General features: G+C 42.6%; 1 protein-coding gene across 1 annotated transcript in view; it reads right to left on the bottom strand.

The window, feature by feature from the left end:
- Positions 1-1,228: 1,228 nt before the first annotated feature.
- Positions 1,229-14,025, bottom strand: part of zmp:0000000760 (collagen alpha-1(XXI) chain) — a 36,014-nt gene continuing 23,217 nt past the window's right edge. Inside the window, exons 17-29 of the mRNA XM_007894067.2 lie at positions 13,820-13,864; positions 13,070-13,123; positions 12,655-12,708; positions 12,510-12,563; positions 11,978-12,049; positions 11,837-11,872; positions 10,688-10,732; positions 10,558-10,590; positions 9,465-9,611; positions 6,870-7,046; positions 3,364-3,454; positions 2,560-2,637; positions 1,229-1,941 (exon numbers count right to left, since the gene is read on the bottom strand). Coding sequence (XP_007892258.2) covers positions 1,691-1,941; positions 2,560-2,637; positions 3,364-3,454; positions 6,870-7,046; positions 9,465-9,611; positions 10,558-10,590; positions 10,688-10,732; positions 11,837-11,872; positions 11,978-12,049; positions 12,510-12,563; positions 12,655-12,708; positions 13,070-13,123; positions 13,820-13,864 — 1,137 coding nt within the window. The 3' untranslated portion in view covers positions 1,229-1,690. The remainder of the gene's footprint in view (positions 1,942-2,559; positions 2,638-3,363; positions 3,455-6,869; positions 7,047-9,464; positions 9,612-10,557; positions 10,591-10,687; positions 10,733-11,836; positions 11,873-11,977; positions 12,050-12,509; positions 12,564-12,654; positions 12,709-13,069; positions 13,124-13,819; positions 13,865-14,025) is intronic.

The following is a 14,025-nucleotide window of genomic DNA, read 5'->3' as shown; positions in this document are numbered from 1 at the left end:
TGGTTCTTTTGCCAATTATCTTGAATTTATGTCCCTGATTATCGTCCCACCTGCAATGGAAACAGTTTCTCCCTATATACTCTATCAAAACAACTGATAATTTTGAACACCTCGATTAAACCTTCTCTGCTCTAAGGAGAATTTACCACCACAGAGCCCGACGTCCGAGTAAGTGATGGCTCTGACCATTCACCATCTGGATCCCAGATGAATCTAGCCAATCACCACCTGGATCCCGCCCTTCTGGTAAAACCCCAACATTTTTAAACGCATGGAGGTTTTACGCTGAATCAACGTTGCTCTGAGAATTCCCTCCCATGAATCTGGGCCCTCTCCCAACTCAAATTCGTCACTCCCAATTTATCTGAAATTCTCGTACACTTTCGGGGACCTAGTTCACCACTGGTTGGGTGTCAAACAAGACACCGAGGGTCTGCACCGGCCCCTGCGAGATGATGCGTGCACCTAACCAGGTTGATGTTGTTAGCACCCGAGGTGAGAAGGTGCTGAATGGAGGCAAGCAGAAAGCTTTTGTCCTGTTAGAGCTCATCCAGGACTTAATGTACCAACAGCAGTGGTCCTGGAATCAGGGTGGAGGCAGAGAGATGGAGTTGGGTGTCATCTGCGTCCATGAGGAAGTTAGCCCCATGTCTGAGGGTGGCATCACCCAGGCGGAGCACATAAACAACCAATGGAAGAGTCTGAGAATCAGAAGGGGTTGGGGTGCCCGACATCTTGTTTTTTCCCAACCTGTAATGATATTTTCCAAGATCTGTTCTGTGCTTTTTTCAGCACCGGCAGAGAAAATTGGGAGAAAAGAAGAGTTCATTTGTAACGTCCACAGAGAGAGATGACACTCATCTTATTTATATTTCCACATGTTTTCCAATGTTTATTTAATAAAATGGATATGGGACGTACTGTACAATCTTCCCAGACATGTTGCGAGCACTGAGGAGGACAAGACAATCTATGACTTATTTTATCATGTTCGGATTTATTTATAGAATTACCAAGATCAGATCATTGTCTTTGAGTTCTTTTTCATTTTCCAAACCCAATGTCTGGTTTATTGATTGCTTTACAGAACATTTTGATCCATGTACCTTGCTTACATGTATGTGCGCAGAGTGTGTGTGTTTTCAATATAAAAAGGCTGTACACTAATACATTGTGAAGAAGTAAAAACTGAGAAAATGAAGCATTGCCATTGTACATACAATCAATGTAAAAGCTTCAAGCTGTCTTTATTTACATACACTTATTTCCATCATTTTGTTTGTGGTTCTGTGATGATGTTCTGCATAAATTTGCTCCTAAATCAGTAACGTTTTCAACACATGTTTGAATGGGTAGTGGGAGGAATAGGGCAGTGGGTGAAATTGCACAAAAGAAGAACTTGAACAAACACTGTTCTCTCGTTCACTCGCTTTGCATTTTGACACAAGCCCTATAATGCTGAAACGTCTCACAGCGCTTTACAGGGAATTGAATGTGTACTTTTAGACGAAAGTGGCAGACAATTTGCCCACAGCAAATGAGGGGGATAAAAAGTCTCAACTTTGCTGCTAATCTTGCTCACGAAACAGACAGTAACTACACTTTACAGTAAGTAATGCAAAGCGCTTTGAGACGTCCTCCTGACGTGAAAGGCCCCGTATCAAATGCAAGCATTGTTGCTGTGACTAATTTACACATACTCCTGCTGATCGATGAAGCTCTGTGAGAGCGGGAGGGGACGTCTCTGAGGAGGTCGGTTTTCAGTTTCATTGGGAATTGCAGCATCGGAAACACCCCCAAGGTCACAGCCTCTGGCTAGGCACACGCCTGGAGTGCCCATGGGTCCCTGATGCCCTCTTAAGCCGTGCTGCCCTCTATGGCCACGCGGGCCATGCTGGCCTGGTTGTCCAGGTATACTCGATCCTTTTCTCCCACGTTCACCTATACAGTTCAAACAACAGCATTTCTGGTTTTAGATCCATAGAAATTTAATGCAGCGAAGAAAGTTATTTGGCCCATCGACTATTGTGTCCGTGTGTTGTATGTTCATAGCTCAATTATTTAAATGAAATGAATCTATTTCTAATTCTTTTGCTTGGGCCACATATGTATAGGAAATAATTGCTCAATAACTAACCTCTAAAAGCTACAGTCGTCTCATCTATAAAAACATTTTCTAATACTGTGCTGAAGAAGAGTGATTATTTTGGGGGGGGGTTTCTAGGTTAACCAGGTGTCTGACACACCCGGGAACCCATTACCATGTCAAACCAGACTGAGAGTTCCACATATGCTTGGAAATTTCCATTTGGATCATCAAGAGCATAAGATCTCTCCCCAGAGGGAGGCACCCAGTTTGTTTAATGCCGACATGTATGAGGTCCAGGTAAGAAAGAGCCATGCCTCGGGGACCCCAGAATGTGCATAGCTATTTGATGACCAATGCTGTGTCCTATTAAGTTCTATCGGACGTTTAAAGAGCCACAGAAAGTCTCTTTGGAAACATAACAGTTAGTGGTTTTGAGTAATTCCTATACCTTTGTGACAGATATGCCTTACCTCTTGCTCCTTGTTCTCCTATAAAACCAGGCAGGCCAACACCACGAGAACCTTTATCACCTCTAACTCCTTCTTCACCTGAAATGAGAAACACAGAGATGATCTCAGACATCTTTTCTACTAACTGTTTTGATATGAGTTTTTCTCGGGGAACAGAACGAATTGAATCCATTTAGCTGTCAATCTGGTTCAGTTGGCAGCACTCTCGCCCCTGAGTCAGGTTCAAGCTTGACAGTCCAGGATGATACTCCAATTTAGTGCTGGGGAGCACTGTATTGTTGGATGTACTGTCCTTCAGTCGAGACAACCCAGGTGGAAGGATCCAATGGCACTATTCAAAAGGAGAATAATTCTGGCCAATAATCCCCCAAAAAGCAGGTCAATCATTTTATGGTTGTCTGTGGGACACTGATACGTGCAAATTGGCTGCCACATTTACCCACTCAATACACAGTGAAGCGCTTTGAGACAATCTCCAGATATGTAAGGTGCTATATCAAATGCAAGGAATATTGTTAATATCCAAAAGTATTGTTCTGGATTCACTTTCTCAAACCCTTTTAAAATCTTGTTTACCTCCACGTTAATGCTAATGATCTTTGCATTTGATATAGCGCCTTTCATGTCTGGAGAATGTCTCAAAGCACTTCACAGGTATTTACTTCAAAATGTAGTGACTGTGCATTTTTTTGGAGACAAACTTTCCTAATCAAGATTACCAAATAAGGCAAGCGGGCACTATATCTCACCACACCATTAATCTACAAAGAATAGGATTTATTTTATAACTGGCACTGCACACACCTTTAGGTCCATCGGTTCCTGGGTCACCTACTTCTCCGTAGAATCCTTCCAGACCTTGTTCACCATCTTGCCCATTGATTCCCGGGTTACCCTTCAAAACACAATGTTAGCGCTCTCACTTTGAGTCTCGCTTGTAAAAAAAAATGGATTTAACAGAAAAAAGTGCTATTTCAGAAAAGTTATATCAAAAATAACAAAACATAAAAATTGTGTTAACACTTCACAGGCCTGAAATTCCAACTGGTCTTCACCTTTGAGTCCATTTTGCCTTAATAACAACAATAATAATCCTTGGATTTGATATAGCACCTCATCATGTCGTTGAGACGTCTCAAAGTACTTCAAAGGATATGCTGTAAATGCCCACTGTGCTTCTTTTGTGGTCAAAACATGGCAGCCAATTGCACACAATTAGCAATTAATTTAAAATATAAGACAGGGCAAGATTGTGGATACTCTTAAATTTAGCCTTAATATAGAAGCCAGTTTTCTGCAGTTCTGAAGAAGAACTGGCTTCCATATCAACAGCAAATTTTCTATAATTCTTCTTGATCTTGAATTCTAAAATTTCTAAGATGTTTAAGGGTGGGGACATTGTTTATTTACAAAGAACTGACAGCATGGAAACAGGCCACTCAACCCAACTAGTCAATGCTGGTGTTCATGCTCCACATGAGTCTTCACCCATTCCTTACTCCCTCCCATACTCTTCTAAACATGACCGAGACTGGAATAGAAGGGTATTGGAGAGGGGAATATGAGTGGGACCTCATGTGAAGTATAAACACTGACATGGATGAATTGGGCCCAATTTTTATTTTGGTCAGCCTTAGATTCTCCATAAGCGATTTATTTATCACACTGAATCTTTTGTGAATTGTTGCAAAATTCACCCCATTTGGTGAGCTAAGTTCATGAGAGAAACTAATGCACAAATAATAAGGGGGTGGGAGAAGGACAAGGGAGAGAGGAATGGATTAGACCCAATATACTGGGATGGAAAATTGGAAGAAAAACTGAAAAAGAAATCAAAATCCAAAGAATTCCAAAGTATCTGGATGTCTTGGAAATATCACCAGATGAGGAAGTATCTCAGTTGCAAATAGGGTTGACAGTAATCTGACTTGTAAAAACATAAGCAAACTGCTATCCAGATTTTTAATGCTCAATTTTCATGTAGCTTCAGTCTTGTAGAAACATAGGAACTTTGCAAAACAGGAACAGGAGAAGGCCATTCAGCCCATCGAGCCTGTTCGATCTTGGTAGATCTTTCAATCCCATTTTCCCTGCCCTTTCACCATAATCCTTAATAGCTTTGCTAGCTAACTACAGTATGTGTTTGTCTCTCTTTTATTCACCTCTATTGATGGCTTCTGCATTTTTCTGGGGGCAGAGTTGTCACTTCTATGTAAAGAAAAAATGCTTCCTGACCTCAGTTCTAACCTACTTGTTCTGCTTTTAAAACAATGTAATGTATCCTTCTACTGGAGAGAAAAGTTGTCCACTATCTCACTTGTTAGTTCCTTTCATTATTGTAAATACCTCAGTTAAATCATCCTTTAATCTCCTCTGCTCTAAGGAACATAACCCAAGTCTATCCGATTAAGCCCCTTGAGCTCAGGTATTAATTAAGTCAAATAGTCACTGGACACCCTCCAAAGCCAGTGTGTCATTCCTAAGATTGTATGCCCAAACAGAACACAGTACTCCAAATATGGTCTGTTCAACACTCTATATAACTGGAAAAGCAGCTCCTAACCATTAGATTCCAGACCTCTGTAATAAATCCCATCTGCACACTCAACACCTAAACCCATGTTCCTCTTTAAACTGTTGAGGTACTTGCTGTGTATTTTCAAGTTGGATTTCCAGTTGCCAGTAATCAGTTGCCAGTAATCACAGCTATTTTCCTCGACTACTGGCACTGGAATTCTTAGAGCTGTCACAGTAATTTATAGCAACATCAATGTCCCATGTGTGTAAATAACCCACCCTCCCTGCCAGTAATGTGTACATGAGCTGAAAGTACAGACAACCTCTTAAAATTGGACCCGGGCCAATTCAGATGAATTTTGGAAAATAAAAGACAGAGAGAGTGAGAGACAATGAGGCAGAAAGGAAATGAGAGAGCAAGATAGAGAACCAAAGAGAGAACATGAGAGAGAGAGAATGAGAGAGGATAGAAGAGAAGAGAGAATCTGAAAGAGAGAAAAAGAGAGAAAGAAAAAGAAAAAGAAAAAGCAAGACGGAAGCTGGTACAATGGTATACTATAGTGATAGTAAAACCCCTGATGGCTGCCAATTGCGGAGCGGAGGGGATGAGGGACGTACAGAAGATCTGAGCCAGCTGAGCGAAGGCAACAGATAGAGGAGTGGGGTGTGAACGGATCAGAAAGGTAGGGAGGTGCCAGGGTGTGAAGAGATTTCAAAGTGAGATTGAGGATCTTGAAATTGATCTGATCTGAACATGTTATGAAACATTGCATCCACATGTTCCTAGGTTGAAAACAAGGGGAATATTACCTTTAACGTGCATTTGTAACAAGGAGAAACCCAGCAACCACTGAAGGTACAAATATATTTCTTGAAAAACACTCAAGCCATACATCTCAAGATGCACCTCTTTGACCATGTTTACAGTCATCTTTCCCCTATCCTTCCTCCCTGGCTCCTACGCCTAGCTCGGGTATTCAGCCAGCAGTGTTAAGATTTCTGAGACAGATCTCCTGACGTGAAAGATGCTATATAAATGTACATTGTATTATATTGTAACACAGGAGATGCATTACAGAAGAAAAGTCATGTTTTCAAATTTCAAAGTGTAAATCTAATTCAATTCCAGTCAGGGGCCTGAGTCTATATAGTACAGTATGTTTGGAAGTCTGCAATGTGAGACAAAGGTTCGACAAATGCCATCTATTGGCACACTTCCCCACATAGCAAATTCCTGTAGAATTTGTTCATGCTCTCCTCAGTTAACGCCGCCAAAGACTCAGCATTGGAGGGTCAATTTCTGTGATACTGTATTTCCAAAAGGAATTTCTTAATTAATAAAAAACAGTCAGGGTTTCCCATCGGAAGGATGTCATGCACGGCATGGTAACAGATTGAGTTAGAGTGTTCCTGCAAGCTGGCATTATGGAACACCTGATTCTTTAATTAAGAAATTGTACAATATTGACTCCCTCCTTCCCCGACCCCCTCAAGTTTCATAGATGGAAGTCATGGTTGCAGTTGCCTACAATGTTGTACAATGCAAGTTGTTACGGTCTTGGAATGCAAGGGTGGTGGAAGCAGATTTGAAAATAGCTTTCAAAAGGGAATTGGATAGATACTTGAAAAGAAAAATATTGCAGGGCTATGGGGTAAGAGCAGAGGAGCGGGACTAGTTGGATAGCTCTTTCAAAGAACTGGCACAAGCCCGATGGGCCGAATGGTCTCCTTTTGTGCTGTAAGATTCTGTAGTAACGTGTGGTGTGTTGTGGACAGACAAACAGCTTACTCACAGGTACTCCACGCATCCCATTCTCTCCGACAGGTCCAGGAGGTCCCATTGGAACATCCCCGTAAAGCGGACAAGCTTTGGTGCATTTCCTTCTCACAATATTCGTGAACATCGACATCTGTTCAAGAATAAGTTTCTTGCAGACCTCAATCACATGACTGGCTGCCAAAATTGGACCCTGAAAGATACACAAATGAATGGAGAGTATAACCTATAAATAATTTAAACTTTAATAGGAGTCCCATAGCGTAGTGGTTAGGGCGCTTGCCTCGCAAGCGAGAGGATCTGGGTTCAGTTCCTGGGTGGGGCAATACCTTAGGCAAGTTTCCTTACTCCACACACCTATGTTTGCCTAGCAGTAAGTAAGAACCTGGTTGCTCGTCAATTGGTGGATCCCTTTCCGGGAGTAATAATTCCTCCAAAAAAAAGTTATTTGGTCACTCAATCCACGACTGTTTGTGGGACACTGCTGGGAGCTGTGTTTCACCCACAAAATACACAATCAATTCACTTTGAAATATATCCTGTGAAGCACTTTGAGGCATCTAAACAATGTGATTAGGCGCTATATCAAATGGATTATTATTATTGTGAACATCCCCCCAGTCCCGCACTGCAATGTTATTACTATCTAGCCCCCCCACCCCCACCACCACCACCCACATGATCATGTTATACTGACTGGACCCTCTCCTCCACCAACCATGGTATTTTTGATATAAAGTTCCCTCTACCACATATATGCCGTGTAATGTACCGTAGAACCTGGTATTGCACTTGTTGCCTGCTGTGCAAGCTTACATGGACTGTATAACAAACACACATTCTAGGATTGACCAAAGTTGGCAAACGCAGTTGGATTCTTTTTTGGTTCAAAAGACATAAAGACACAAAACTCCACCTCGCCTTCACCTGTGAGATAGGTTTGTGGGAAACTCTTGAATCCAGGAAGCTGCTTTTCCACAACAACAACAACAACATGCACTTATATAACGCCCTCCACGCAGGGTAGCGTCTCATAGCACTTAACAGTGGCGGGGCCTGACTCCAAGCCGGGGGGAGGGGGAGATGGCCGCAAGTACGGTCGAACAGGAAAGTCTTCAGGCGGGACTTGAAAGAGGGGAGAGGGGATGCAAGGCGGAGGGATTGAGGGAGAGTGTTCCAGAGTTTTGGGGCGTCAGTGGCTGAAAGCACAACTTCCGATGGTGGGGTGGAGGGTGCGAGAGATGAGCAGGAAGCTGGTGCCAATCGAGCAGAGGTGCCGGGTGGTGGATTGGGAAGTGTGGAGGTCGGAGAGGTAGGAAGATGCCAGGGAGTGAATGGATTTGAACACAAGAGTGAGGACTCACAGATTTTAGGCTATTTTCTGCAGCTTTTAAAAAGAAACCGGATTGAATTTTAAGGTGTTTCCAGGTCAATTAGAACCTTTAAGGGGGAGGTAGATGAATATTTGGTGGACACTATTATCTATCCTCCTTGGTGTGGGCATGGGGGAGCTAAGAAGAGGTAAATTGGTCTCCTTGAAGATAAACTCCAAGGTAACATGCTTCACAACTGAGTAGCAGAATTGAGTCAATCATCTGTGGGAGTCTCAGTAGCCCGGATTCTGAACCAGGCAGGTCCCCAGTACTCTAAGGCTCCTGCTGATGATAGACCAGCCAGCCTGGCTCACTGGTGGGACATGGAGAGCCAGACTGATCACTGGGAGCAGGGAGTCTTCTCACTCAGATCCAGTTAATCCTGCAAGCCAAATCTCTAATGGCGAGGGTGGTCCAAGCACATAGATAAGCAGCGGGAAAGCTTGCCAGATAGTGCTATCAATGGCAAGCTATGTGATTTTAGCTGGTTAGACTCAGTACCCCTAAGCACACTCTGGGGTCCCCAAACTCTTGCCTCTCGCCAACCTGCGCCTAATATTCTCTGGAGTTTAGTAAGCAGAATACATCCCTCCAGGAAGAGAGTGTGCATTCCATACTAAACATAGGGAAATTTCCTCATGTAGGTGGTATACATTTGTGAAACACTTGATCTGGATACTCTTTAAGTGTGGTGATGCATCGGACACTTGGCTGACCAAATAAATAATAAGGGATATGGTGAAAGGGCAGGAAAATAGAATTAAGTTACAAATCAGCCATTATCTAATAAAATGCTTGATGGGCTGAATGATTTGCTCCTCTTCCTATGTTCTTACAGGTGAAGACTAGGCAACATTTCAGACCTACAAATGATTTATTCTGCCAACATCTCGTTTTATAGAAATATCCCTTTTTATTTTTCCCAGGTTCGATTCCCAGACTAGTTTCCTTACTCCACACACCTCTGTTTACCTAGCAGTAAGTAGGAACCTGGTTGTTAGTCGATTGGCAGATCACTTTCCAGGTGAGGGGTAATAATCCCTTCAAAAAAAAAAATAATTTGGTCACTCAATCCCCGACTGTTTGTGGGATACTGCTGTGCACAATTGTATTTCGCCCCCAAAATATACAGTCAATTCACTTTATGGTATATTCTGCAAAGCACTTTGAGACGTCTCGATGGTGTGATTAGGTGCTATATCAAATGCAAGGATTATATATATATATATTTTACTAACCGGAGGTCCAGCTGGTCCCCGGTACCCGGCAGGCCCGACATCACCAGTCACACCCCTCTCTCCAAGCGGCCCCCGGTTGCCTGTTTCCCCCGGAGTGCCTCTGTTGCCCTTATGTCCCAATGGGCCATGTTGTCCCAGGTCACCAGGCTGGAAATCAAACCACAAACAAAAAACATTTGAGCAACTTGAACTTTGAAAATAAAAAATAATTGGCAACTTCGGTGCCATCCTGGCTCAGTTGGTAGCACACTCGCCTCTGAGTCTGAACTTTGAGGGTTCAAGCCCCATGTTGGGACTTTGACCTCACAGGCTGACACTCTAATACAACGCTGAGGGGACCCTGCATTGCACCAGGAGCCGTCCTTTGGATGTGACGTTAAACTGATGTCCTACCTGCCGACTCAAGTTAACTCTAAAAATTCTATAGTACTATTTAATAACATACAGTGCAATATAAATTTTAAATTTATGTAGCGCCTTTCACATTGGAAAGACATCTCAAGGTACTTAACAGATAAATCAGTCTGCTGTCCCGGGATACTGGCCAGCAATCCCTCAGATAAAATTGGTCGTTCACTTCGGGATGTTTGTGGGACATTGTTGTACACAAATCCGCTGTCTTGCTTATCTACAAAATACAGCCACTGGAGTATACAGAAAATGCTATGAAGTGCTTTGAGATGCCCTCCAGACATGCAAAGAGCTTTATCAAATGCAAAGAATATTTATTTCTGTATTGATTCAGCAGACTCTGGACTGCTCCACATCTACCCCATCATCGTCGGTCAGGCCTTCAAACTTTCTGCCCCCACCCTTTGGAACTCTATCCCACAGTCCCTTCGCCTTACGCCCTCCCTTGCCTCCTTCAAGACTCTTCTCAAGACCCTCCTCTTCGACCACGCCTGCAGCCCCCCTCCTACCCCTACCCTCCTTGCCCTGTACCCCTCCTGATCTCAACACCCAGTTCAGGTGCGAATCCTTCACTGTTCAGCACTTTGGGACATCCTTTCAATATGAAAGGTGCTATATATTTGTTGTTGTTGTATGTATTTATGTATTACTTAAGACAGTGTGACAGAATTCCTTTACTTACTTCTCCCTTTGGCCCCTTGGATCCTTTTTCACCCTTTAACCAAAGAAAGATTGAGAAAGGTCAGTGATCTGTAAACCAACAATACCACGCCATCTGCAACTGGATTTGGAAAGCACCATTCACACATTACCTTTTGTCCTTCACGGCCCTGAGCTCCCTCGGAGCCTGGTTTACCCTGACAAGATAAGAAGGTATATCGCTTAACATTCAGTTCATCATCCTCAGTGAATTGAACTGCCTTTGTTTCAGTGACAGCATAGTTCAATTCAACAAATCTTTCACCTAATGAAAGCCAAGTTATTAGGATAATTATGCAACAGCTCATAACACATTTCCTTCTCTCCTTCTTTCTGTTCTCCCGCCCAGTTCTTATCCCATGGCCTTGACAAAATGATTAAGCTCTGTGGTCTCTTCCATTGCCTGCCCACCCCCCAACCCCTGATTGTCAAGATCAATATTTGAATGCCGCTAAAATAAGATACTAACTTACCTTAATTGGAATTGTGTGAACTATCGTTTAAAATCTGTCTCTGGGATTGAAAATAGAAATCAAATCTCTTACAAAATATCGTATTTTTCATCCCCAGTAACCATTTATCACATTTACCACACAGAGAGTTGTTAGCATTTGGGATGCCATGGCAAATAAGGTGGTAGAAGCAGAGGCCATTGTGGGTTTTAAGAGGTGAAGTAGACCGGTATATGAAGGATAAAGTTTTGAAGGGAATCGGGGAAAAGGCAGAACCCTAGGATTGTTGAAACAGCTTGCTCTGAGAGCCGGTGCAGACTCAATGGGCCAAATGGCCTCCTCTGTGCTGTAAATCTTTATGACTTTGAGGTTTTGATTAGAAGCAAAGGATAGGCCGATCTTAAAATACTGATAATTTTGATGTAAATCACAAGTTAAAGTTAGAGCAAGAACAGTCTTTCACTTTTATAATCTTGTTAGTCAATTGGCAGATCGCTTTTCAAGGCTAATAAGCCCTTCACAAAAAAAATTAAAACAAAATAAAAATGTGGTCAATCAATCCACGACTGTTTGTGGGACATTGCTGTGCACAATTGGCTGCTGTGTTTTGCCCACAAAATATACAGTCAATTCACTTTACAGTCTATTCTGTGAAGCCCTTTCTGACGCGTCTAGAAGACGTGAAAAACGCTGTATCAAATGCAAGGATTATTATTATTATTATTAAACTGATGTAACTGGCTCAATGAGCTAAATGGCCTCCTCCGATCCCCTATTTTCCTCATCCTTTAAGACAAATGAAATCAGCACCTTAGATCCTTTTACTCCTGGATCGCCTTCATGACCCTGCGGTAAAAAGGAGATTTTAAATTAAGCAGATGTGTAATGGAAGATTTTAAAGTAAAATAGTAAGTAATGGTGCCAAAGGTTTGAAATTGCAGTAACACTTACTTGAATTCCAGGATTTCCAAAAAAACCTGGTCTCGCAGGGATTCCTGTATCACCCTTTTGGCCCTTTTGGCCCTGTAATAACAGTGACAACTTGCATTTATATACCGCCCTTCACACGGAACAGTATCCTGGAGAACTTCACAGTGGCGGAGTCTGACAACGAGCCAAGGGGAGAGGGAGCGGGGAGGTGACCATAAGCACGATCAAAAAGGGAGGTCTTTAGGGTGGATTTGACGGGGGGAATAATATATTGAGAGGAAAATCTTCCCAGTAAAGTTGCTTTCATCCAATTTGGAAAAACGCGATCAAAATAAATTCCCTTAATTAAAGAACATTGTTAAAATGTGCTTTGAAGTTGTTCTCTCTCTCCACCCCCTCCCCTCCCCCCCCAATGAGTTAAGTTGTTACTCGTTTAAGCAGCGTTTATCTTGCATCCTTTGATAGAGGGTAATTGCTTTGAAACATCCTCCCAATGCGAGAGGCGCTGTATCAGATGCAAGGATTCCTTTCTTTTTTGCTTGTTATTACTCACCGTTTTTCCCATCGGACCTTCGAGGCCTCGATGTCCTGGATACCCTTTCTCTCCCTTAAAAAAAGAAAAAGGAAAAACTATAAATAATTCAATTCCGTGACCCTCAAAATTAGTTTGATAATTGAAACGAAAATGTCCCATTAACCTTCGGTCCAACGGAGCCCTGTCTTCCCTTCTGCCCCTGTTTTCCTTGATACGCCTGAAAATAACAATTAAGTGTTATTGAGTGTAAACGGCTTATGTCTTCATATATACCTTCATATTAGATAATTATTTGGGGAGGAGAAGCTAGCAAGGCTACGGGGAGAGGGCGGGGGAGTGGGATTGAATTAGATAACTCTTTTCAAAGAGTCGGCACAGACACAATGGGCCAAATGGCCTCCTTCTGTGCTATATAATTCTATGATTCTATAAGGACAAGAAGAGTTTCTTGCTGGGTGGACAAACCGGTGGCCCGTGGGCCGATTTCATCTACCCAACCCCCCTCCATTTAATCTTGCTCTTCTGCTCCCCCCATAACCTGTCGGTCCAACTTGCTTAATGTATTTCCCCGAGCGTACCTCTATTCCCGGAATTCCATCTCTCCCAGGCTGACCTGGGTCGCCAACCGTACCCTGTAAACGAAACACACGTGCTGTAAACAACAGGAAGCATCAAAACTTTAAAGGACGTGTGCGGCACCAGCTTCACTTAGTTGGTAGCACTTTTTTCACCTCTGACTCAGAATATTGGGGGTTCAAAGCCTCATGTTAAGGCTTTTACGCAATGTCAATCCTGACATGCCAGTGCAGTAATAGGGAAGGGATTGGTACTGTCCTTTGGATATGATCTTAAAATAGAGGTTTCATCTGCTACTACTTGGGTGGATGTTAAAGATCCCATAGCAATTTCGTAAAGACAAGGATGTTCTGTCCATTAATTGGTCATTCACTCCATGACAGTTTGTGGGTCATTGCCATGGGCAAATGGCTGTCTCTTTCACCTACATGTAAAGGCTGATCTCAGTTTAGTGGATCTGCTTATAACTTGGGTGTACAGTGGACCCATGATACACTGGAAGCAACTTCCTGTGCTGAGTGGCAAGCATCCCTGTGCCCTTGTGCAGCACGTAGGAAGTGATGCTCACTTGTGGCCATTTTTTAGTGCACTACGTTATATCACTGAGTTGATAGACCCAAACGTCCAGGTTATAGCAAAGTGTCCCTGTACTCAGTCACCATACTGTACCTGTGAAGCTCTTTTTGACATGATAGTGTTAGAGCAAATGCAAGGATTATTATTATTATAAAGAGTCAGATTGTATCTTGTACCTTTGGTCCTGTATCTCCTTTGTTCCCAGAGAACCCTGGAAGACCCTATTGGAAGAAAATGGAATTTTGTTCATTTGGAAATTAAACAGAGTTTATAGATAACTTCAAATCACTGACCCCATATTCCAAATATGGGACCCAATTACCTCTTCTCATTTAATGTATTATATATAATTTATATCATAGTTTAAGGTGCACAGCTCTAC

The sequence above is a fragment of the Callorhinchus milii genome, unplaced genomic scaffold (assembly GCF_018977255.1).
Source record: "Callorhinchus milii isolate IMCB2004 unplaced genomic scaffold, IMCB_Cmil_1.0 Scaffold3, whole genome shotgun sequence".
Taxonomy (NCBI): domain Eukaryota; kingdom Metazoa; phylum Chordata; class Chondrichthyes; order Chimaeriformes; family Callorhinchidae; genus Callorhinchus; species Callorhinchus milii.
This window is presented reverse-complemented; position numbering and strand designations above follow the sequence as displayed.